This window comes from Venturia canescens, chromosome 10, assembly GCF_019457755.1.
Source record: "Venturia canescens isolate UGA chromosome 10, ASM1945775v1, whole genome shotgun sequence".
Lineage (NCBI taxonomy): Eukaryota > Metazoa > Arthropoda > Insecta > Hymenoptera > Ichneumonidae > Venturia > Venturia canescens.
Window position 1 is genome coordinate 8,940,839 of NC_057430.1, and position 26,932 is coordinate 8,967,770.

The following is a 26,932-nucleotide window of genomic DNA, read 5'->3' on the forward strand; positions in this document are numbered from 1 at the left end:
TTTTGTACCTAGAAAAACGATATTCCGAAGTGATAATTATATATACTGGAGATCGATCGATTTATTGTGAGCTGACCCATATACGATTCCAACATCGTTCCACGGGCCCTGGAGCCTCGCATGCGTCTCTTGCGCGCGGTATACTTTTTCATCCACATTTTACTTTTTTTCTGTATCCGTACGTATATGTGTACGTATTTTTTTTCGAACCCGAAGAAGGTTGCACACGCGGAGGGAACGAAACGACGACGAGACACACGGGTGTACATACGGAAGAGAGGGGTGGGGGTCTCGAAGGCTTCTGATCGTATGCCACTCTTGCCAGTTTGAAAGCAACCTCCGTCATGATCGCGTCAGCCAGTGTAAAAGGCTGGTAAAACGAAAGCGTGTTAAACCAGTTGAAGCCGAGCGAGAAAACTCAATAGGAGCATTAAAAAAATTCGATCGTTCGCGTGTTGTAAGCACAATAAAATCCACTTCGAAAAACAAGATTCCTAAACGAAACGAAAAGAAATAAAGAAAAAGAAAAACAGCGATGTCGAGGAGAAGAAGATACCGATCCCCGCCTCGAGATTGCGAGTGAAAAATCAGCGGTTCCTTTTGTCCGCGTTCTTGTAAAGGAACGATTCAAAATGGAATGATCAAAGAAATAAGGCTTTTTTTAATACCACGGAAATCTGGCTGTCGAAATTTGTCACCGATCAATCGCGGATCGATATTTTAGTAAATTCATTTTTAATTTCGAGCATACTCTGAGTGTTATTCAAATTCGGGACAAATTCATGGTAAAAAAATGCTGGTGTTGTCCCGCGGAAAATTAATATCAGCCTCGAGATCTATAGATCTCACAGACTCATCGAAATTTAACGCCTCGCGTACTCTCGTATGACGACTTAATCGTCGAAACGGTCGTTTCTAAAAATCCAAATGCCTATCAATAATAATAATAATAATATTAATGATAAGAGACGGAAATTCGTCGGTACGAGCAAAATGGCGACGAGACGCACGAGAGCTTCGAGCGGCCTGAATCCCTTCGGTTGTGTTACATTAAGCTGTTTGACTGTGTTGATAATGTGCCTCATCGTTTTACCCAGTCACGTACAAGGGGCTGGACAAAATTCTGAACCTGGGATATGTTCTATGCTTGGTTGCAACTGTACCGTCATCGCCCATCATTGGATTAACGTCAAGTGCATCTTTTCCGACTATCAGGTGAATGCCAAACATCGAGATGATGTATAACGTTCGAAGAATAGCAGCTTTCTATAACCTTCCTTTCAAATGCAATGAGAAGAATTTCGAAACTCTTCTCAGCCCGGGCGCGAGTTCAGAAAGATCCGAGTCAATATCGATCTACAGCTCATCCGAGATCCGTTAGACAAGGGGAGGGAGAACGCCTGAATAGAATTTTCAAACAACTCCGATCCGCGCCCGAAATTAATTCGAAGCAGTACTCGATCAAAAATTTCAAGCAGTCGAGATCTGAGTCGAGATCCTCCGTGTCGGATCGATAATGCGGAAAAATTAAAATTCAAATTCGCGGATTGATCAAATGTTGGTTTCTCAATGAAATTTATCGATCCATTTTCATTCGAAACGATCGATTCGTTTGCACAACGAATAAATTTATCGATCCACCGATCTATTTGCGGATTTCGGTAATTTGATGAAGAATTTAGTTAATTCTGCTACTTCTGCTCGCTCCGGATCCTTTGAGGATTTATAAAGTCTTATAGTCACGTGTCTGACTCCAGGAAAAGCCAGGGAGGTAATCCTATGTACTCAGAAATGTGGTCTGGCATACAGAAATTACTTGGCAAGGTTATTTCCGACGTACATCGGTATACGAAGCTCGAGCACGATCGAGAATTCGTCTCTGCGAAGTTTCTCTTGGCTCTCGGTAAAACTGGTTATATTATACCAGAGAGAGAGAGAGAGAGAGAAAGGGGGATGAGCCAGAACGTGATGCTGCTCAGTATTTTCAGACCTCTCTGGCTCAATGTATAAACACAAAAGGAATAAAATATCGATGAAAATGTGAGAAACTGTACGTACTCAGCCAAAAAACGGCGTGAGAGGAAGTCGGGAAAAAAATGATCCCTCGATCTTCCCTTTCCATGGTTCGAGGGACCGACCCACAGGAAGGTAAACCGTCGTCTGTGCGAGCAGACTCGCATCTGCACCTGCAGTGTTTTGGTATTTGTATCTCGCTCTCAGGCGACGCTGGAGCGTGATGATTGTGTTGTTGCGAAGCAACTCGATCTTTTCATTCTTTACTTTTTTCCGAACGTGAGACCGATGAATCATAATGCTGCAGTTGTGAATGTCAACAGCCAACTTTCAATTCCTTGTTTCTTCTCGTAATTAAACGAGCAATTACGCGTGTCTTTGATTTAATATTCCGGGAGGAATTTCATTCTATTGACGAATTTGCATTCATTTTGGAATGAATTTTGCACTAATTAATCATCTTTACGATCTTTCCTTGAATTACCTGAGCCCGATGCAGGTATGCGTGTATATCGTAATAACAGTATCGTTCCATTCGGTGCACTCTCCGAACGAATTCCACGCTTCGATGGACATCGTCCAGTTTAAATATCACGGGAAATATTATTTCCTCCCATCAAACTATCATCCTATGTATGCATGGATACGGTCGACAAACGTTCGATGATCTCGATAGATTTTTTTTCGCTTTAAATTCAATTACTGGAATATCGATTGTCCCTTTTATCTCCCGATACAATTCGTATATTCACGGAATTAGAATGAAGGGTTCGAGTGAGTGCCCGGCTGGAGCGAATGTCTCAGAGGGAATGGAAAAATAGTAAAAAAATATAAAAACTTGGAAGACAAACACACGCACATTGGAAAATAATCTACACTAAGTGCGCCAGTGTGAAAGTGTTCGAAATAAATTATAAAACTATCAACTGCATTTCTATTTCGGAATAAAAATTAGCTTTATGGCTGACACCAAATGAGTCATTAAGAGGTCTGCCACGTCGACCTTTTTGAACGATGTAGCGGCTCAAGTTTCTAAATTCCTGGCCACTCAACACGTTTCAGACAGGGTTGACCATTTATCCAAGCTCCTTTTTATCTGGTTGACTCACAAAAATACATTTCGAGTGAGCTGAATATCCTTTTGAATCCTATCTTTCTAAATATCTATGAGGATTCTCTCGAAATGTGCGAGTATAACGAGTTCTCATGAATTCGTCATTCTCCAAAGCCTTTCCAGATGTGATAACCTCTGGAAAGGCTGACATCGAACGAAAGGCCGTGAAAAAATTTACACTTATCTTGGTCTATTTTAATGGGTGGACTCCATGTAGAAATGAAAATGCTTCAAGGCGATTCACTCCACATATTCTTGATGAAATCTCGCTCAAGGATTTGGGGGCTCGTTCTACTAACAGTGATTCGGCTTTGACGTACATTCATTCCGATAAAACGTAGAACGTAGCTGAAAGTGTCGAATTCTGTTACGATATCCGATCAAGAAATTATTGTCTAGCATCATTAGGTTTTTGACGCACCGCAGTCGGTAATTAAAAAACTTGTTTCATTTAGTAAATAAAAAGGATTAGAAGATCGATGATCTCTGGTGAATTCAGAGGAAAATGATCGTTTCCCTTAGGCTTTCAAAGAGAAATCTCACCGATTTTGATCGACAATGTCATTCTCACTCGGGTTAACTTATTCGGTGCAGTGAAATGTTGATTGATTTTTTAGGCTGCTCTTTGAATTAGTCGTTGAGAGACGAGAGTGGATCGAAAAAGGATGAGAGTCTGTTCCTTGGATGACAATTGTTTTTGCGATCGACCTCGTTACGCAGACAAAAATATACTTCCTAATCGAATCAGATTCGCGCGGAGAGTGTCGAGTCGTGGCGATGTATGCTGTGAGCATATCACGCCTCACTTATCATTCCGGCATCGTTGATTCCATTTGAACCCAAGCCGACACCGTCACCACCACCACCATTATCATCATCATCATCGTCGTCGCCATGCTATAACCATCAGCATCATATTATTTAAAATGAGTTTCGAGTCATCGTGTTCAGAGTGAATATAAATACGGAGTGCGAGATTTTAAAGATAACGAGATAGCGTTTTACTAAATTAGTAAAAGAAAAATGACCAACGCTCGAACGAAAATTCTTCTGTTTAATTCCGTACCAAATTCATCGAGGAACGTCGAAGCAATACAATTAGTTATAACGTCGAATTGTTGAACTTTTGTAACGACACGGAAACACGTGTTTCACTTTGTCCGAAAGTTTCATTAACGAAGTGAATTTTCATGCACGATGGAGGTGAAAGGAGCAGCGACTATTTATAATTTCCTTTCCGAAACAGAATTTGTATTTTGTATCCCCCTTTGTAAAACAACGTGTCACCGACACGCTTGTGTGCCGAACCTGGGAGTTTACCTTTCAAATTTAATCAGCAGTTGAGCCACGAAAATTCTCGTTCTCATGGACGAGCGTGTAGAATTCTCGCTCTGGAGGAGCTCGCAGACGGGGGCTTCCGGCGAACATCGACTTCCGGTCGAAGGGGTACGATTGTACGTCGAGGATGAATCTACATGTATGCGAACGCACGCAAAAGCTCAGCGTCAAAAGGGCCCGGAGAACGTTACTCGAATCAAAGAGGGTGCGAATTACGACCTTCTCATTCTCAGTCAATCTATATGCATATTCGAGGCTGAAGAACGAGACAGAGAAAATGAGAAGAGATTCGACGTGACAAGAAGAGTCGTGGCCTGCACAATTGTTACTCCGAGCACGACGGCGTTCTCGATATTTATCATCCGGCTCGTCTCTGGGTCTCGTCTGGTCTTCCCTTTCTCTATCTTTCTCGCTCTCGATACAACCTCATCGAATTGATGATCTTATCAAGCACATGTATACGAGAGCCTTCGCGTGTCGTTGAGTGAGAGAAATGAAGGAAAAAAGACAGTGGACAAAGAAAAAGAAAGTGGTGAGCCTTCGCTCGAAACCGAATCGTTTCGATTCGTCAGTTCGCCTGTATGTGTAACACGATCTATGAATCTTTTTCTCAGTGTTATTCTCCGTGCAAGTGACGAGTCATTGACCTGAAGCATTGCAGGTTCGCCTGAGCGGAGGGAATGAGCAGCATGAGAAAAACGAGAAAAAAATTGAATACAAATATCTCAGGTTTCGTTCGATTAATAAATGCATGATTTCTGCTGGTGGTCTAAATTCTCGTCAAATGCCCACCATTCGGTTAGCTAATATTCGATCAACTCTGTACCGGAACTTTGTAATTAATTGATTTTTTATGCAGGTAGATTTTGTCAAAAGATTTAATAATGGACCCGGATTCTGCAATACTCTTGAGTAAATAAAACGGAAATTAAAGCTATTTCCAGAGTATACGGATCGAGAGGAAAATCGAGGAGTAGGTGACCGTTATAACAGCTTTTATAATTGTATATATATAATATGTATAGCGGATAAGGAGAGCTCTCGGAGAGCGAGCAGAATGTTATATCGTCGTCGAGAGTGGTCTTTCGACTCAATCTATTAACAATAGGCCCCTTTCAACAGGAGGTGGATAACTCTCGACGAATATCATCCTTCCTCTATCTCTCTTCAGTGTAGAATTCGTTCGATGTGTGCCCGGCGTTGATAGTCTGTTCTCTTCCATGCGGGTTACACTCGACAATTTGTCTACTTCACATACGTTTAAATTTCTTAATTCAAATAAACGACGAAACTCAAACGAGCACAGATTTCGTCTTCGAGTTCACTAATATTTCATGCCGTTATAAATGAATTTCAACTCTGCCGAATCATTGGAATTTACTGCCTGTACGAAAGTTTATTTCAAACGTTATATTTCACGCCTTCCATTTTCATTCAATACACTTTTTTCTCACTTTGTTTCTAATGTCGAGATCTCGAGAACACGAGTTTAATGGGTTTAGCCTCAATCACGTGCGAATTTCTCAATAATTTTTTTCGCTTCGTGCATACTCTCGTTATCTAGTTATCTTCATATCGGGCGATTTCAAGGCTCGGTTGGGAGGACGTAATTCGTTGTGATGTGTTATCAAGTTGGGAGATCTCGAAAACTCTACCGTCGTACTACAGCACATTCATATTATTTATCTTTCAACAGGAAACGTATGACTTCGACGGAATGTCATTTCGCTTTTTCCTTTCAATTTTCGCTTGCTGCTGCTGTGTAAATATTCCACGTTGCTCAATGCTTGAGATCGGTGGAATTATATTTTCTGTGAACTATTACGAGGCATATAAATATAAAACAGTCGTTTCGTTTTTCGACCCTAGTTCTCGGCATCAAAAGCTCCGGAATCCCTGCGAAGGGGCGTTTCGACTGAGTGATAAACCCACGAGAAATTTCAGGCCCTCTACCGTAACACACGATCCAGAATGATCACGAATTTCTGGGCTACGTTTTCTCTCGAATTATGAGCTCATTGGTGGATGGCTTTCACGTGAACGTGTGGATATGGGAAGTGAATAAACGCATGTATATATCAATAAATATATGCAGCGTGTCGTGTTCTCGAAATGGCGAGAGTGAGGTATCGAAACGGTTGGACGGAAGTATATACTCTAATCGTACAGTATCCTAAAGAGAGAGAGAGAGAGAGACGAAGAAAAAGATGGAGAGTGAGAAAAAATGACTAGATTTCAAACGGGTGCATCGTGAATGCATCGTGAATATTCGATTTTAATCAACGACATACAATATCGTTTATCAAATGACAGAAATGAAAAAAAAGTATCGTATGTCAATGGGATTCATTGGCTCGCACTGTCGCTCAGTAATCTCATGAATTATTTCACCAACGGCGCTAAACAAACAGCAGCGTATTCATTGCCAATGACAATAGCAACGAGAATGTGAATTCAATCGGTAACCATTGATGACGAAGTGCCACCAAGAGCCTTGGAATCGTGATTATAAAACTCTGTGGAAGGCGACATAGAAAATTTTAAAAAATGCAAACTGCTGGACGTTGGTGAGACTCGTAGAAAGGAAGTGTCGCAATCTCTGGCGAGTCTCGAATCGAGTGTACGGTCGAGCGTATCAACTCGTTGGCTTTATTGACTGTTCTAATAGAAAGAGCATGCGTGCACTAATGCATACGGCAATGTGCGCACGTGTCTGTGCACCTCCGAAGGGCGTAACTGCCCCGGTTTATGAAGCTCATTTCTACCTCAAAGGACCTCTCAAAGGACAATCAATTCTACGGTTGTATTTAGATATATTAAATATACAGGGTGGTCCACGCAACGTGTGCACCTGTTTTACGACCAAAATATGCGTTGCACGAAAAAATGTTCTATATACAAAAGTTCAAATGATTTAAAAAGCTACATTATGTAGTGCATTCATTTTTTTATAGGTGGAGACGCTTCGAAGATTTGGAGGTGGAGGGAACGTGACATAGCGCGAAGAAACATTTAAAGTAATAAAGTGAAATTACTCGTTAACCATTGACTCGAGGGCTAATAAAGGTCTATACTTTTTTACTCAGAATTTGATACTCTACTATACTGCACTATAAAAAATATAGCATTCCATTTGAAAAAACGAAGTTGACCTCCAAGTTTTCGAAGCGCCTCCACCGACAAAAAAATTGCATGCAACACAAGTTTGCAATTAATTGAATCCAACATTCGAAACCTCGATGGTTACGCCCTTAAGTTCAATAGAATATATATTCCGATACGCGTGTCTAAATGCCCTCGAGGCTACGTAACATCTCGAGCGATGCATTAGTCACGCACTCTACAGGAATACGTTAACATGTTTGAGAATAGTCGACGTTACAGCACGCCGAGAGATAAAATATTCCAAGTTGGAGAAATCTTTTGAGAGAGAATGCAGGCATTTTTTCTTTTTATTTTCCACACGTTTATCTTACTGACAAGAAGACTGGATCATTAGCGATCTACACTTGTAGCCTCGTAGACGAGAAAAGTAAAAGCTAAGAAAAAAGAGTGGTCCTACGAATGAGAGCAGCAACGGATTCGATACAAGAGAGCTACTGTGGCCTTGCAAGATTCAAGACCTCGACCTCAGTCAGCTTCTTTGAGGGGGTCCTTTTACTCGCCTTTTTTAACGCGAAGAGATCTCGACCGGCATTTCAGAGAATGTTTTTTGTCACGTGTTTTAATATGCTCGGATTGACGGGAGGCCTTTGACTCGGTGAATTAACACTATTTTCTATTATCAGGGGTTGGCGTCACGCACTAGGAAATTTTTTTTGTGAAAATCCTCCGAATCGTTCTTTCAGCTCGTCGAAATCTTGAGAATATCAAGTCTCTCTAAAAAAATACATTACAAAGGATTCTCGTGTGAGCCCTGGAGGATTTCAATCGTGCGATTTGCCCTAAAAATGATATATTTTTACTGAAAAGTTAATTTTAATTTGTGACGTAAACAAAGAGATGCACAATAAGTTTAGCTATAAATATACAGACACGCATATCTATTTTGGTGCTGAAAGGCCAGAAAGTACCCAGTGAGGTCGCGTAGCATCCTGAATTTGTAACTTTAACGTTTGCTCTGAGTTGCACTCGGAAAATTGCGTTCTACGATGAACGGGCATTAGCTGGTCCTCGGGGAGAAAAAAAGAAAAAATTATACGCAGCGGGGGTGCTCCGCTGTTAATGCGCACGTATTCTCTCTCTCCCTCTCTCTTTATCTTTTCTTCTCGTTGTCTCTCTGCATTCCAATTAACCGAATTATCGCGGGACCGTGTGTATACGCTCACCACCAATGGAGATCCAGAGCGATTCACGAGGGGATTTCACATATGTAGACGCGGTGCACACATATGTTGAACTGCACGTTCCCGGTTCTCGTGTCTCGCTCACCATATAATATAGCATGAGCGTCGGTGCCATGACACGCCCGCACGAGAAGAGGGCATCAAACTAGCGAAAGCCACGATCTCTATGCTCCCCTAGCGCATCAGAATCAGAAGGCCCTGAAAAGTTCAATTAAACGGGTCTCAATACTCGGGGTTTGACCTTTCTGTAGTTGACGATCGATTTGGGCCCCTATGGGGCGTCCATGGCAAGATGAAATAGTCGCAACCCAACTATAATTTAGTGAACCTATTAATTTGGGAAAGAGGAATATAATGATTATTGTGAGAAATTACGGTACTAAATGACTTTCACCACTTTTTTTGGTAATTCATCGTGCAGATGCAGGGAATGAAGAAAAATCAATGAAAATTTGAAAAATTCTGTTTTTTAATGCGGGGAATTTGGGCGTGGAGATGATTTAGTGTTCAGCTGTGCGAAGAAAATATTCGACACGGAACGGATTTTATGTACATACGTTGCTGCAGCAGAGTCTTTTATTGCAACTCAAGGAATGAGGGAAAGAGAGAAAAAGAGCGAGGGGGGTTGACAACGCGCCGAGGGGAAGCAGAGGCGCGGCTTGCGTGCAACTATGAACCAACCAGCAATTCCTCGCATTAAAACTAAGCTGCAAGGGAGTGAGAGTGAGACAATGTCGCGTGTATTAACTTCCGGAAAGTCTTGGGCTTTGTGGTGTCACGAGGGGATGAACTCGTGAACTCTCGTACGGTTCTCGTGCCCTCGAGAGATGGTCGGAGAGAAATATGAAGAGAGCGAGAACGTCTTGGACGTGCGAAATTGAGAAATGGCGAGTTTTCGTCCAATGTCCTGACATCGCGCGGACGTTTTCATTAAAACCGACGAGAATTTTCTACGACAATTTCGGTTTCAAATTCATGGAAGAAATATTTTTAGAACATTTCCCGTCAACGCGCTACTATGACGATTTCATTTTATTCATTCTTAATATCTTCATATCCGTATTTCGAGTGTGGAAAGTTTTTTCGAAATCGTCAATGCGATTATTGTGATGAAAGTTTACGAGTCGACTAACCATTTTTCAAATAATTTCTTCGTGAATACGAGCATTAAAAAAGTCATCAGTTTTTTGAGAATGTTTTCCTGAATGCGGCAATAGCAAAAGAAACGACTTTTTAATGGAACGAAAGTCTAATCGCGATAATGTGGAGCCCAGATACCCTTGAAAGTGAGAAAAAGACAAAAGTCCGGTGTGTTTTGCTTATAGGTGAATGAGTTTTCTTCGGTTATTTCCCTGGAGGAGCAAGAGAGGTCGCGCACGAGACTCACGATCCCGAAGTGCTGTTCCCCTCGTTAAGTTTTCTTTTTAGCCTCCGCAGCATATTTTCTCTCTCTCTCTCTTTCACGAGTTCGATCAGGGTCAGGCTTTCCTAGTGGAATCCACGGAAGCTCAGCGAGCTACGAAATGTGAGAAAAGAAGATAGAAAAGTAGCAGTCTGGCCGTGAAACCCGGGCAGATTTTGAGAGGCTTGTAAGCTTGAGTCTTTTCTTTGAGTCTTTGTCTCTCCACAGCTCAAGGGACCGTAATAGCTCGAGAGATCCTCTTCTCTTTAACTTCACCGAAAGGAGAAGACCGAAGTCCGAAGAGGCTTGGATAATCCGTTTGATGGCCAATGAAAGTCGCTTCTTGTTTCCCAGTAATTCAAAATTCAAGACAAAACAACATCCGTCTTTGAATTTATATTTACGAATAATTTAATACCACTTTCATCTGCTCATAGAACGATTCGGACGCAAAATTTTAGTTATTCCGAAGAAAAGGATGAAGCTTTGTATAATACCAGAAAACTGTATTCGTATTTTATAAAGTCATTTCGTTTGTTTCCTAACTTTAAGCGAGGCTTTTACAGTTTTCATTTCAAATGTCTTTGCCATTTGTTTCAAGAATGCGAATTTTACTGACCGTCGTTCGTCCCTTTTTTTCTCGTTGATTTCCTCCAAGTTTTCTCACTCGGCGACGAATTCTACTGGAGGAACTGAATCATCGAGATAACGGTGTATTTGTGAACGCACAGTCCTCGCTATCGCAACGTCCGAATAGGCTCGTTACGAGACGCTCCGCTAACGAAATACTGAGAGCGATACTGCGAGGAACTTGGCATAAAACTCTGTTCATTGCTAAAGGACCGACTAACGTTAGCGAGGTTTTAATTTACGAGTTGAACTTTGTACGATTTTCGCGTAACAGTAATCCTCTACGGGTTCCTGCGAACCAGTAAAAGGCAGAAATAAAAACTAACTTTAGTGAGAGATCGATTACTGTTGATGGTGAAAATGCAACTCGGTACAACGAAAAAGTTTAAAAAAGAAAAAAATTGAATCTAAGAGCTGAAAAACATAACTGGTCGAGTGGCAGGCATCTACGATCATGATCCACTGATTTGCTTTTTCATGACTTTACATTGGATTAAAGATTGTGAAAAGGCATCCTCGACTTTCCGACTATACAATATCAGCCCTCTGTAAAAGGAGTCTATTAAATATAACTTCGGGGTCGTGGGAAGATGATAGTTTCAAAATCCCTGAAGCCTACGGTATAGATATAGCGAAGCGTTTTTTCGACTCGTTTAGGGAGTTCGTGCTCTCAGATTCTGTTATGCACTTCTTGGGGATAGACCATCGATGACGGCGGGGTCTGTTCAGGGTTCGTGACACTCAAGCCATCTGTAAAGGAACCCTGGAGTGTTGGGGCATATATTACGGCAAAGAAACCCTGAAGGGGTGTGGAAATCTCTGCTCTGAAGCATTAAGCAAATGAATACAGATATATATGCCCGCAATGTCGTTTCTGTCGATCCCTAATACGTGTAACATTATATTGCTCTTTTCGTCCCTGCTTTACGCCTCGATGCTCCCTGTTTCGTGAAAATTCACATATTACAAAAGAGAATCTGTGACTAAACGTTTGGTTCACGTATATTCTTGATGATTTTTTTCGCAAGTTTCCATCGGAAATTCCAACCTTCACTTTTTTTTCTTTATCTAATCTATCTTAGTTTCCTCTCCATTATCGTTATGTACATAATTCGTCGGTGAACATTCTTTATTGTGGATATTCTTTCCATTTATGACAGAGTGAACGGCGGAGGGAACAGTTCTTTAATTTTCGGGTGAACGAACCCTCGATCCGAATAGAATGGAATGTTTGTCGAAAAGTGGAAAAAAATCTCGCCATACACACGATGAGTTACATTTGTGGATTTTGAGTTTTTCATAAATTTTGTAGAGTTCGATGAGCACGACAAAGCGAAGGTTAATAACGCACGAACTTTATGAAAGTGCCGTGATGAACAACCCCCACAACCTGACGACGATGAAGCTGGCAATATCGCACCCGCGAGATGATCTTCTTTGTGCTGGGACACGGCTCGAGAAGAAAAGTGCAAAAATAGAATGGGCGCAATCTCCCGAGGCGTTATCCCACTTCGGACCTCCCCAACAACCCTGACTCATTCTGTATGTTTCTCTCGAACGCGGTGAAAGAGATCGGGAGTGCAAGAGGAATCTCGAGGAGTCTGCGTTGTCTCCTCTCTCTCTCTTTCTCTTTTTCCTTTTTCCCCACTTACACTCCGAGAACCCAAGATGAGTTAAAAGACGAAAAAATGGAGAATACGATACGAGCAACTGCGAGAAAGAGATTGAGACACTTGCGAGTTTTCTCTCCTCTTAGTCATTCATCGGTAGCCCTCAGAACTCCGAAAAATTATCTTCAATTCTAACATCTCTCTTGGAATTTAACAAATCCACGTTTAAAGTTAGCCTAAACGTTTTTATCGTTAAAAGGATAAAATTCTCTTCATCCGAAAATCACGGAGTCGCTCGAATCGAGGTTACAAAAACTAGGAAGATAACAAATAAAGATTTCGAGTGACAAAAGCTGAAAGATTGATAAAATAAATGTAGTTGACGTTTTGTGTCAATGTTTCACAGATAATTAGGTTTTAAGGATCGTCCGAAGGTTTACGGCGCCGATTTAAGAAGTTTCAAAGCATGAAAGAGTTCCGTAATTTTAACCGTACAAAAAGATTCGTACACGAGAATATAAAAATGTTACGAAGAGGCTGCGAACGCCGTGGGTTTTGTCGTAAAAACATGAAACGAAATATAGCTCGTTAAAATAGAGATAACGAATGGTAAATCGATAGTTATTTCACTGGGGCTCAAGATGATCGAGAATGTACGGAGTTTCTCTCAAGGCAAACCTGCCTGGTCTTTCGCGCTGTAAATCGAGCTATTCCGTTACGCACCAGGCGATTCTTAGCGAGCACGGCAGCGCGATGCTTTTCATCCAATGGCAAACAAGACGAAATGGATACTCTGGCTCACCTACGAGATTCATAGTCGCCTGGTTCAGGTTTCTTCACGTGGGTGTCTCGAGAAACCTGTCCTAGAAGCGTAACCGCAGCTTGATTCGCAAAATCGGATCTTCACGGGCGAATATATTTCGTCTGATCACCACGTGCAGAAGCGAATTCCGGGCAGGGAACATATGATGAATTTTATGGTAGCTCGCAACATTTAACGGGGTTATAAACACCGCGAAAAAATGAAATTATGTGCGATCTGAATGTGGAAGAGTGCTCGCGTGCACTCATGAAAAATTCGAGCAGCTTTAATATTTCGTTCGTACTTTTGGTACCAAAAACGGAATGGAGATAAAATGAGAATTCTCATTTCGCCTTTACATTCGGTAAACGATATTTTCATTCCCTTTTTTCCCCTCGTGGGTCTGGAAGTGTCAAACATTTCCGAGATGTTGCACGAGTTCCTCCCCGTTTTCTAACAAAGTTTGTATGAATTTCATACCGAGGGAAAAAACTTTGCGTGTTCTTTGGAACAAAAATGCTTTCCTCACCATGGTCGCGTTCCTCCTTCACGAAAGAATGTTTATTTTTTCGATTAGCGAGAGCAAAGTGTGGGTTACACGATGTGAGGGGAGAAAAATAATTGAAGCTTCTACGACTACACAGTGAGAATATTTCATTCAAGTGGAGAAAAAAAATTTAGTTTTTTTTATTGTCACTAACTGCATCGTTTGATTGAGCGTAGTTTGAAAATATGAGCAAGTCCACGGTAGCGAATCGTTACAACTTCATGCAAATGTATGTGAATGAACGAAGCCGCGTAAAAAAGCAGAAGTTGTTGAAGGATTATAAGACTGTCGCCCTGAATCAATAAGATTGTTGTCGGTGCACGTAGGATCGGCTTCTTTGTTACATGATACACGAAGACGACTGTATAAATTCTAGCCCAATGCACACTCGAAGTTGGGATCCCTGGATCTCATTTCGACAATATAATGAATTCGTATGAGTCTGACCTATTTCAAATCTTTATTAAACAGAGAACGAAAATTTGTGAAATTTGTTTTCCACCCATTCGATCGTTACGTGCTGTTTTTTGCAAAAGTTGAATTACTGAATTTTTAGCAATTCAGAGAGAACTCTCAAAAATATAGGAAATTAAGAAGTAACGACGAATAAGCGGTGAATCGTTTCCCCCCTTGATGGTCGATCAATTGGGCAATCACGTTATTTTCATACTAATTGCAGACTTCATTTTCATAGATCAGCTAGTTTGATTGTTTTATAATATTAATAGACCATAAAAAAAGGAATCTGTGTAGCCATTAGTACTTTCCATTCGTTTGTATCATCTTTTAGCACGACCATGCGAAACAATAACACAATACATTTTTGTAACAAGAACCTGTATGGAGTTTATCGAATACATTCAAAAACACGACATTTCTTTCGAATCGTATAGTTAGAATACTATTATCTCACTCTCTTCTCATTTCCGTCGGGAAAGATACACAAACGGCTAGAGACACGATTATATATGAGATAATAATTGCGCTTAGGGAACGTGAGTCGAGTCACAGAGTGGATTTAGTGCTCTGTAGATGTGGTCTCGCTCCTTCTTCCTCGCTTGCTCTCTCCCTCTCTCTCTCTTCCTGCGTGTCTTTAGCAGGCAAAGAGGGATTACGCAACGAAAAGGTGTGACCACAAACGCAAAGAGAGAGAGAGAGAGAGATGGAGAGAAGTGGGGTTTTCTTTTAGACGCGTGTCTATGGAGTGGTAACTACACGAGATTAATAAAACGAGCTCAAAGATGAGACGCTGGAGGCGATTTTACTTTGTGGAGTACGACGTGGATTAATTTTTCATCGCTTGAAATAACCACAACATCGCTGTAATCGAATGCAAAATGTTTCCTATCACATTACTTTGTTATGCCACAAAAGGTTAGAGGAACATCGAGTATACAGATATTTGTGCATCTGCACATAAAGCGAGCTTTGAACGAAATTGCATACTATTAAACGGGGAGAAATGGACAGAATAATCAGAGAATTTTTATTCGGCAATGAAGTGTGCATTTGTAAAAGTTTTTTGTAAACTCATTTCAGGACATCGAACTTCGCGAAGGAGCGATTCCGGCAGATGCTTTGGAGGTCGAGGTTTCGCACTGTCGAGAGTTGAAGATTCATGCTGGTGCATTTACCGGTGGTGAACAATTGAAGCGCGTGCACGTAAGCGGAATTCATAATTTCGTGGCAAAACGTCAGGCATTCCACAACATTACTGGACCGAATCCTCTCCTCGAGGTCTCCGAGTGCAACAGGGTCGTGCTCGAGTCTCACGCATTCAAAAACGCTCGTGGCACTTTAAGCGTCGCTATATCTCGTTGCAAACACGTAGAGATTAAGCCAAACGCGTTTTCCTGGCTACTCAAGATATCCGTCAAGGATGTTATGACCCTCGATCTTTCAAGCAACGCGTTCAAGTTCGAGGCACCTCCGCACGGACGTCATGGACCAGCGACTAAGGTGACTGCAAAGTTAAAGACCGAAAAATAATTGATTATCGTCCAATGATTCCGTATTAACGAAGTAATTGAATTATTTTTCGATTAGATTATGTTCCAAAGCGTGAAAATCCCGGAGTTGCCAAGTTCAGTGTTTCCATCAGCCGCAGCCGAAGTACGAATGGACGACGTGTGGACAAGGGTCATTAAAAAGGATGCCTTTTGCGCAGTGACCATACTCAGCATCATGATAAGCAACGCGTCTATTTTCGAAATTGAAAATGGAGCTTTCAGCGGTCGAACGCTCGTTCGGAATTTCGAACTGGTGGATGTCAGAGTCCGGACAATGAGGAGTGGGGCATTTCAAGCTGCTTTCGACAACTTCACGATACAGTATTCCAGGTGAGTAAAGTGGAAAATGGTTTGCGTTTAAAATATAAACTAGCTGCTACTCTTTGATAGAGGAATGAAATACTTGAGAGCGTTCCTTGGCTCTGAAGTTAATAGACGTTATCGCGTATTTATCGATTTATAGATTGAACGAGATTGAGCCAGAAGCAATAGACGTTTCGGTGGCAACGGTGACATTCAACAACAACGAGTTTCACAACGTGAAAACGAATTCGATAGTATTAAGGCAGTGGAACCGAATCGCAATAGATCACAATCTCTTCCTACTGTTGGAAAAAGACGCGATATCAGCAGGCGTCGTGGCGACGAGAGCACCGAATTTGGAGTTTTCATTTACGGGCAATAGGGTGAATAAATCGGAGCCAGGTGCACTGAGATTCGCGTCGGTAAGTCAACGAGTCAATACCGCCCACGTTGGCAACAATTATTTCGAAGAGCCATGCACTTGTTTGTTGGACGAATGGATGAGGAAAGTGACGGGGAGTAACACATCGACGGCTTGGATGATGGATTCGAGTTATTGCGTCGCCGGTGAATGGCTGGAAAGATGCTTCAAAATACCGCAGGGTTATCTATCGATGCGGAATTACACGAGCGTGATATGCCAGCCGGATGGGGATATAACTTGCAAAGAACCGTCGGCGAAGCCTCAGCCGAGCGTGAGTCCACCGAGCGTCGGTCCTCATATTTATCCGCGTCAAAACAGTTACTTCGACGTCGAGATGAGCGATACGGAACAATTGGAACGAGAAAAGAGAATAATAGTGGTTATATGCATAGCAGCGGTGTTCGCGATCGTAGCGATAATCCTGACTTCCGGTGTAATCTACATGAGACGCCGTGGGGTTTGTCCCAAATTGACATCTGGCCCGTTGATGAACATAGCGAGTTCGTGGCTATCGCCGAGCAGTGGAATGGCCGTGGCGACGTCCGCGAGATCAATATCGAGAATGAGCGTTCACGAGTACGCCGGTTTACGACCGGAGACTCGAGTCCTCGAGGTGGATCCACCCGAGACCGAGGCTCTCGAGGATGAGGCTTTCGATCCAGAAGCTTACGCCTATACCGAGAACAAAGCCACCCAGACACTGCCGGAAGAATTGACCGAAGAGTATCTCCGAGATTTACGGGAGAGGCTCAACGATCCGGACAATTACAGTCAGGCACGTGACATGATAGAACATCTTTATGATCTCATCAAAGTCGAAGAAAGTTGCAACAACAATAATGATCGAGGTGTAACCTCGAACCACGAGGACGAGAACGCTTACGATGTGATTGGACCGAGAACGAGAAGGCAGAGAGGAAATACGAAGCCTTCTGTGAACGTTGGAACGAGAGTCCCGTCGCTCGAGAGGCTTTTACCCACTAACCCGAGAACCAGACCACCCATTGCCGAATACACAGAACCAAGGGACCAGAGAACGTTGGATCAGAATCATTTGTACGCTGAATTGCCAGGTGACGAAACGGTTCCAAGTACCAGTAGGTTAACCCAACCGATTCTGGCCACTTTAGCTGGAAGAGCACCTCTCCCTCTGCCACCAGACGTCGTCAACGACCACCTAATCAACAAGGACAATCTTCAGGAGCGAAAGTACGCCGATCCTATGAGTCTCAGCGAGTATGCTGACCTCAAGCTCGACGATTCGAGTCCCAACCGCTCGCGCGAGGACAACCAATCGAACAACAAGAACCAGCAGGGTAGGCCTCTCAGTTTTTTGAAAGCTCTTGGCGAGAGTATTCTTGGAGCGACGAAAATAAGCAACAAGAGGCCGGTTAATTCATTGTTATGTGAGTACACAGATCCTACGGACGCGACGACCCATCTCTATTCAGAACTTCCAGAACCCCAGACATCCACGTGTCAAATAAGCAAAATGGCCAACAGACCACTGCCGACCAAGCCCGATCAGGATGACACCGTCCGAGATGTTAATTCGGCGAGGGCGTGAAATTCACTGTTGCACCCTTCAGCCGCTTGTCTGTGATACGATTTGAAGATGAAGATTGTTTTTTTTTTTATATATATATCGAGTGTGAAAGAAGAAAATTGATTATGTTCCTCGAGATATCCGACGAGAAGAATACGAAGAATCTCGATCTTTACGACTCCACATTCAGGATTTTGAAATTCGTTTCAGTATCTAGATGAACGATTGTTAATATCATTAGTCAGGAATTGATTTCCAGATACGTATATGGAACCACCATTGTAAATATTCGCCAGTGCATAGACGTTTTTTTTTTACTATCGTTTATTTTTGCCACAAACGAATGAAAAAAGCAACAAGTTCGAGTGGAAGTGGTGAGTCGCGGGTGAGTCAGATGCAGTCACGAGCGACTGTTGGTCTCTCGTTTTTGCACTCCATATACATAAATATACATATATATATATAAAAATTCTGTATACGTATTCTCTTTGTTGGCAAACGAAACGAAATATTACGATATTAAAGAACTGCGAAGCAAGAACCTCCATCTCATTATGTATATTGTACATACATTACTATTATTATATCTATATATATTTGCTATGTATGATTAAAGAATAGCGTGCGCATTCGTCGCAATGAAGAAATGAAAAAAAAAGAGTTGAAAATGCGTCGCATTGGAGTTTCATTGATTCATCACGTCCCCGTCACCTCGACCTTAGACACTTCCTATTTCCCTAAAGCGAATGCGTCTGAGCCTTCACTGTTACACACGAGCTCTCGTTGGTGGAAGTTCAAATGTAGTTTATGCGGATATGTCCTATATATAAATGCGCACACGGTAGACATAATTCGAGCGCTTTTATTTTCAGCCAAAGGGCTGACGGAAATAGCATCTTTTTAACGTTTCTCTCCGCCCTTGTCTATACGTCTTTTCAAGGCATGAAAAAAAAAAAAAAAAACAATCGGAAATTTCTATCTACGGGATTCTCCCGGCGACGGATACTGTCCAAACGCATCTTTATTGACAAATACGTTTTTCCATCTCTTACAAAGATTTCTTCACCAGTGGAGCACGATTTTTCAAGCAAAATTATCTTTCCGTCCGTCAACCGGAGCAAATACACTCGCACAAAGAAAGAGCGAAACTTCATTTCCGCGGGGAGGAGAAATATGTTGAAAGCCCTGGACGAACGGAGTGCATTCAGGGCGACGGAAACCTCAACAAACCCAGAGATATTCTTGAACCCTGGCCCATCTCGGTTTTGGGGGGCGTGTTTCCGACAAAGACTCAACTATAAAACGATCCACGCTCCAAACGGAGACAGCGGACGAAGGAGACGACGAGGATGCGCCACGGTAACGGGGACTGAAAACTATTTCGTAAAGAATGCAACACAAGCAAATAGAGCTTGTAACGGCTAGCCGCGAAGACGACGACAACCACGATGAGAGAAGACACGGTGAGGTCTGCCTCGCAGCTGTTCCCTTCACGTTTATCCCCCCCTCCCGGACTTTTTCTTTCACAACGCCAAACATCTCAAACTACAACTTCGTGTTTTTTATGAGATTTCATCACTTCTCTTCGTTGATCAGCGAAATAATGAAAACCGTTTTTTTTCTTCATTTCTATAAAATAATCGTAAACTCTGGAATCATTTTGAGGTTATTCTAAACTCGAGACCCCGTAGCTTGATAAAATCAAATGGAATATTAAAAATGGTCATTGATTTTAATTACTCCTACAAAATAATTTCCTATAATATCTACGATGAAATTCGTTCAGCCCCGTTGGAGAGTCCGATTACCAGGCTGTGACGTTCGAGTTCTTTTCTCCTTGTTGTAAAAAGAAACAGAGAAACGTGTCGACGAGACGTCATTCTACACACGGTGATTCGTCATATCGAGTTACAACTCGGGTATATCGGTGTGTACCTGTCAGAACGTTTTATTTTCAGTACGTCATTTTCTTTCGTCTAATCCAATTATAATTTACGGTGGCAGGTGTTTTATTGCAAAATTATGAACGGGGAAAAATGACAAATGAATTCTTCATAAATGTTGTTGCGAAAAGTAATACAGTAATTGAGATAGATGCGTTAAGAAGAAGTAGCAGTCGTCCCAGAAAATACAAATTTGACATACGCTGTCTTCAGTGTTTGTCTTAATTGGAGATATTGCGAGTACTTGAAGAAGAGATGCTAGGAATTCATAGGATTGTATTAACGTTGGAAATGAGCGGAAACGGATGAAGTCACGCCCCGGCGACTGGACTCTATCGCAATGGCCGTATTGCACCCGACAAAATGGTATAAGTACACGAACAAATGAGGCGTTTGGATAGATAAAGGCGTGCTGCTGTTGGCAGTTCGAGCAGTAGAAAGATTGCAGTTACGACGTTTTGTCCCTGAGAAAGGAACAAACGAATATACATGACGAAATGGACTCGTGTCTGAGTACACAGGGTTTCATCAGGTTTCATCAACAAGCCAATCATTCTATCACACACGAATGAGCAAGCCGTCACGTCGTGGACCAGAAACTGCAGACTGGAGCTACATATTCGAACATTAACAATATCTATAGATCGGAACGTGAAGTAGGTGTTATTTTACGAGTCGAATGATTTCCCATCATAAGCCACTTCTAGCCCACGTCATATCGATAAATCGATATTGCATCGATCGTACGAATTCTCCAATGACCCGTTACTTTATAAACTTTTGTAATCGTAGCATCGATGGAACCTCGGCACGTATCAAATTGGATCACTTTTTCGCTAGATTACAATCGTCCCATGAAATAATAATTATTAACGTCAGTAATGCGATGAGCTCATGAAGTATTTTCGATGGAAACTCGTTATCGAGTCATATCTCCAGCTCTGAGACCATTTTACATTCGAGTGAAACATTTTATTGAACACATTTCAAGAATTTCTCATTTTTTCTCTCTACTTGCGAATATTTTGGATCCACTGCAATATAGTTTTTCGAATAACGTTATAATCGATGCTGTAAAACTTTCTTCGTTTAGCCTTCGATATCTCCGATGAGCTTGTCTATCAAGTGGTTACTAATTGTTTGCTTTTAGGGCGAAATAAGGGTGAGTGCGAGGTGAAAAATTGTTTCCGCCGCAAATTTAAAAACGTCTGCGTTCCGGAGTACATCGCAAAACTATAGTTATATATGATGTACATCACACGTGTATATATGTCGACGTATATATGACTGCACGAGAGACCTGGTCTTCATTTTCTCGTTGTGCGAAATACTCTAAGCATATAAATATAACTGATGTGTGTATATATAGTGAGCCGACGTGTACCCGACTCGTCGAGTTTTTAATATACGCCGGGTGTTTCTTACGAGCTCTCACCCCGCCGCGGTGTGCCAGCACCGATCTGGAAGCCTGAATTTCAGCGATATATTGTGGTTTTGATATTTCGGCGGTGCGTTATTATATTCTGGAGAATTTAATGACTGACGGGAGGAAAATATTAAATTCAACTTTTTCTATTATTTGGGAACATAATGAAATATCGTGTTCACGCGCGCACGGAGAAGTTTTTCGATAAATTCAATATCAGTGGGATTGAATCGATGATGAAATTCTGTAGATAAATTGGCTGAGACTCGCCAGATACGCTCGGAACATTTTGTTTTTCGAGTACTTTTTCCTCGTTCCGGAGAAGATTGCAGCCGAGGCGCTTGGTAGTCATGTGTTGCTGGGGCAAAAGAGAAAAATATGTCATGTGCGGGTGTCTGTCGCGTATAGACGGCAAAAAGACCAAAAACGGCGAAACAGGATGCTGCGTATACGACAACGAAGATGAAGCAGAACCGTAGCGTGAAAAAGAAAAGGCGAATCTTGTAACAGAAAGGGGGATAGAGAAAGGAAGAGAGAGAGCGAGAGAGAAAAGAGATGTGAAGATGAGTAAAAGTTAAAAGTAATGATCGCAGGTTCGCAGAAACGTGGATAGATCTGAAGAAACAAACGCTCGGATAATTTATACATCTCAGCTCTCGGAATGAATGAAATAATGAATGAAAAGTGTGAAAAGAAATTCACAGCGCGGATTTTCAATAGAATCATTTCCAGACCGAATCAAGAATTTCTACCGGATTCAAACTGAAATACTTTCGTTAGAAATTATTCAAAAAACAATTCTTCGAAAGAATGGAATGCGATAGACAGCTGGAAAAATGAATTTTTTGTGAACTAGTACTCACTGGCAACTGCAAATATAGAGACACTTTTCTCTCTCTCTCTCTCTCTCTCTTTTCATCTCTTTATCTCTCTCCCCCACTTTCTCCGTCTCCATTGAACACTAAATATATCCAGAGTTATTAATAGAGACTGTGCTTCTTCGTGTTTTCGGCCATGCTCGATAAAGGGCCGCGAACTACATATATTCTCGTAAGAAATTCCGTCTCCGTGCACCAGCAGAAATGCACGAATAAATAACGTAAATTCAGCAATTATTGTAAAATACTGATGTAAATTTGTGAAACCATCGTGGGAACAAAACAATCGCCTGATCATTAAGTGTCACAGACGTGAAATAAAATCGATATCAATCTGCCAAATTATAAAGGACTTTCTCAGCCAGGCTCGGTAATCTATGCTAACTAGTAAGATCAAAGACTTTACTGAGGCGATCACGAGGCAAACAATTCTCACGCCTTACCCTCCCTGCCTCTTCGCGCCGTGTGAACGGAACACGAAACTATTCGAGAGATTTTCATGCGGGTAGACAGGAACTCTTAGTACCCTCGAGCTTCTCTTTTTCTCTTCATTCTTCAAGAAACACCCTATCGCGTTGAACTTGGTACTTTAATGTATAATGGCCCGCAAACATTAGAAGAAGAAAACGATGAAAAAATTTCTCCATTTCGAGAGGCACCGAGAGAGATTTCCGGGATACCTTCCGCCCTCTCATTCACGCTTCCTGTTATTGCCAACCCTGTAAGGAATCTTTCGCTCGCCGGAAGTGCCCCGAGAATAAAAGAAAATCGTCGGCTCTCACCCTTTTTTGCCAGCAGGACGATTCAGCGATGAGTGATTTTGAATATTTTTGTGAATGTATCGCTATGAAATAAATTATCATCGTTTTTTATCTTTACAATAGTCTTTTACCTTGGGTTCTTGATTTTTTGCAAACATGACATTTCACAGAGGGCAATATCGATGAAGCTGTTCTAAAGTTCAGTCACCCGGAGAGAAAAAAATTGTAAAAATTATTATTACACAATGACATTGGGATATCGTCCATTTTGGAGTTTTTTTTACTAAAAACGTTGTAATTTCCCCATCCATTCCCAATTAAAACTTTTGATTTGCGTATTTCGCTCTGACAGAGGCTTGAATTGTGCTATTTTTTCTACGTAGTTCACCGAGGAAATATTATAAAATTTATGTTGACTTGACTATGAACTGTAAAGTAGGATTGACAAATGCCGTTTTAATGATTTGCTATCGTAGTCTTTTTACAATCAAAACTCACAGTTGAACACCGTAAAATTCGAAGAATTCGAACACAAGAATCGATGATTCGCCAAAGTGTTTGGAAATTAACTACGGTACATAGCAGATTTCATTCGCGCTTGTACGAATATTTTATTATACATTGGGCAGACTCAAGGGCTTTGCTCGTATTCGAAGCAGACTATTGTTCATTTAGTTGCGATCGAGCGGTCGAAGTGGAGACAGGTGTTAGACTAGCGTGAAATTACGTGTATTTTGCCTCGCACACGATAAATATACTCACAATGAATATATAATAAATGGTTTTCGTGCCGAAGAACATTGGGCATGAAGAACATTGTCACGAAACATCGTATTCCGCAATTGCTATAGTAGAAATGAGCACAAAATAAAGTTTATTGATTGATCAAAATATTGAAGTTCCTTGTAACTTTTTCTTTCGATCCGCCATCCAAATCCCAATCCAAATAAAAAAAGAAATTGTAGTACAAAAATATGGTGCATACGTCCGAATACGTTACGATCGACAGTTGAATTGAATATTTTCCAGTTATAGACAGCAAACATCTTACAGTGACATACATTTTCGATGGTTGGATTAAAATATTTCCAGTGGGATATTGCACAATTATAAGGTAGACAATCAGTGAAATTTCGCGAGTGGTTCGTAGTAAAATTTCGGTAGGGCTGAATAGGTACAATATATTTCACTGTGTACTGATATATTTTTTTGCGTGGCATATCAAATTTCGTACAGTTCTCGCTTCACAAAAAATTACTATGTATGTTCGTAAGAATTAATAAGTGTTACGATATAGAACCTTACCTATTATAAAAAGTTGATGTTTCCGAGCTATTCGATTATGATCGAAAAAAGTTTGATTCCAACGATATTTTAATGATCTAATCGTCAATTGTGAGTGTTTTGATTGTATCAATGGAGCTCCGCTGTGCGAACGAACCGAGAGGAGTGCAGAACTAATAAAAATCAGTTTAGAATGTTTGTGACGGTTATCGCATCATCTTTGTTTGAGGGGAACGGTAGGAGCTTGTATGGAAAAAAGAGAAAGCAAAAAAAAAAAGAGAAGAACGAGAGGGGAGAGTAGACGTTCTTGTGGACCTTGTGAACGTTTATAATACGCGTAATTCGTGGGCGCCGGGGCGATGAGCGACTCGCGCGATGACCTCATCCCGCCGGAAGCGATCTTTGATTCGAGTTGAGGACTTAATTCGTCTGGAATCGCCTCTCTTCCTCTACGGCTCTAGTCATATATTAGTCAAAACTAATAATTCTGTTATTGTTAATGTTTCGGATTGTTTGTAAATTTAAGGTTCACTTTTGTCGATGACGGTAAAAATTAGAAATCAAGATTGAGAGCGATTTACTGTCAGAAAAATGCTTCCCCTCAGTGAATTACAAGAAGAATTAAAGAAACAAAATAACAGTATCGAGCGTGAAAAAGAAAAAGAAACAACAATATTTCAGCGTAATAACATGATAATCATATCGCAAAATCATAATAAATATTGTCTGTTGCAGTGAATATCTTGCCGAGTGTATATTCAAAGTTTTCGTGGCCTGCATCGCAGCTCCATCTGGGAGCGACGACTCGGTCGGCAACAAAATTACATACTCGTTGAAGCGATGGCACCACGATGCATTTTCCTCATGAAATATCTTGGTGATGAGACGGAAATTTATGAATGTACTTCAAAGTATGTTTTGCGAATGAACGATTGATGCGAATTTCGCTTTTTTTTTTTTTCATTTTTCATGAAATCGCTTTCGGAAATACAATTTATAAAGACAGTTACATTTTTCAATAACGTTCTCGTTACGTGGAACGCTAAATTTGAGGTAATCGTAATTAATCGATGCTCGTTATTCACAAATGTTTATATTCTGAGTGTGAATCTTTTGTTAATTAGAAATTATTGATTTAATGATAGAATAAGAATGATAGAGAAATTGTTAGGATGAGAATAGCCACAGGGCAGAATGTCTGCCGATATCCCATGAATAGCCTTTCGGATGATGATCGGAGCTGCATAATTAACACGATTTAATTAAGGAACAATAATAATACGAGAGGGCGAAGATTGTTTGTACTTCAAAGGCTATTTCATCGAGTTAGGAGCGATGATGACGAGATTTCAATAACTTACGTTTAATATAGCCGAAGGCGAGAGTTTCTGGGGGCCGTGAGTCTCCCTTCTCCGCCTGTACATCAATTGTATACGAACGGCTTTTTGGCGTTAAGGGCAAAAGGGATAGCAGTGACTCATTGCGATTTATAATTCAGGAACATTTGGACCACGTGCTTTTCGTAAACGCAGACCAGAAGCTCGTTCCAGTGTTCCTAATGAAAGATAAACATAATCAATCCCGAGGGAGATGGCTCGGATGGTGGGTAAGAGCGAGGGGCGAAAACGTTGGCGAACTCAAACCATAGATCTGCCTCATCCACGAAACAGAGAATATTATAGCGCCACAGCGAAGTAACGTAATTTTGGCTTGGGAAACCTCGCGGATATACTTCCGCCCTGCCTCTTTGTCCCTTCAAACATCATCGCCACTCTCATCATCAGCGTTCATATCCCTTGTTTTCGTTTCATTATCGACTCCTGACGTATACGGTGCAACGGAAATATTCAAGGTTTGGGCGAGTGTGTACACACGAACGTTCAAATGTTGATGGCCAATGAAAAGGCATTCATTATGTGAAATCGCTCGTTCGAGCAAGTAAAAAGGATTTTGATGCTTTTTTTCGGGTTAGCCATATACAAGAATTTCGATAGAATGAGCTTAGAGACTTTCGTTTTTATAGGAAAAATATTAATATCGAATTCGAAATGAATGAATGCGAGTTCTTCCTGTTACTGTGTTAGTTTTCTAAAACCGATTATCGTCACCTTCCATCACTTCCATGTGTGTTAATCACTTAACTGGTATTGACGAATATGTAAGTTCAAAATTTCAGTGCCAAGACTAGGAATGACACCTTTAAATTTTAATAAATTTTTATTTTGTGTTTGTAGTCAAAATTAAAAAATTCAGAATGGCTATATGGTCCTATTTGGTAGACCAAAATGTATTGAAGGATCAAACGAGCCCGCCAAAGGCGGGCCAAGTTCGATCATAATTATATTCATAGTGTCTCGCACGAGAGATTATGAAGGTAGTTTCACTACTTTGAGCTAAAAAACCACACATTCAGAGCATTCTGTTTCTTTTTTCACCTGGTGACGTTACTGCTATATCGTCATTCATTTTAGAGCTCGTGTTTCCATGAAATTTTGGGTCGGGAGTAAAACGTTTTTTTTTTTCTTTGGAGGTGGGAATCTCTCATGCGAGACACTA

At 41.2% G+C, this 26,932-nt stretch overlaps 2 protein-coding genes across 5 annotated transcripts in view; one reads left to right on the forward strand and one right to left on the reverse strand.

Moving 5' to 3' along the window:
* hiw (highwire) overlaps positions 1–26,932 on the reverse strand; it is a 199,817-nt gene that overhangs the window by 19,134 nt on the left and 153,751 nt on the right. The gene's annotated exons all lie outside the window — the stretch shown is intronic.
* On the forward strand, positions 343–18,754 carry LOC122417357 (uncharacterized). 2 transcript variants are annotated; one of them, XM_043430804.1, is made up of 5 exons: positions 343–1,215; positions 15,342–15,761; positions 15,849–16,141; positions 16,275–17,854; positions 17,957–18,754. In XM_043430804.1, exons 1-5 carry the CDS (start codon positions 928–930, stop codon positions 18,103–18,105), a joined length of 2,730 nt encoding a protein of 909 aa, XP_043286739.1. In that variant the 5' UTR covers positions 343–927; the 3' UTR covers positions 18,106–18,754. The 2 variants fall into 2 exon arrangements, with proteins under 2 accessions (XP_043286739.1, XP_043286738.1); XM_043430803.1 differs by having other exon boundaries at positions 16,275–18,754.

What these genes read in the sequence shown, in the direction of transcription:
- LOC122417357 (XM_043430803.1), top strand. Translation starts at nt 928, where the DNA reads ATGCCTATCAATAATAATAATAATAATATTAATGATAAGAGACGGAAA. An exon ending in GTCATGGACCAGCGACTAAG is followed by an intron (nt 15,762 to 15,848) that starts GTGACTGCAAAG and finishes TTTTTCGATTAG; the next exon opens with ATTATGTTCCAAAGCGTGAA. An exon ending in TTCACGATACAGTATTCCAG is followed by an intron (nt 16,142 to 16,274) that starts GTGAGTAAAGTG and finishes ATCGATTTATAG; the next exon opens with ATTGAACGAGATTGAGCCAG.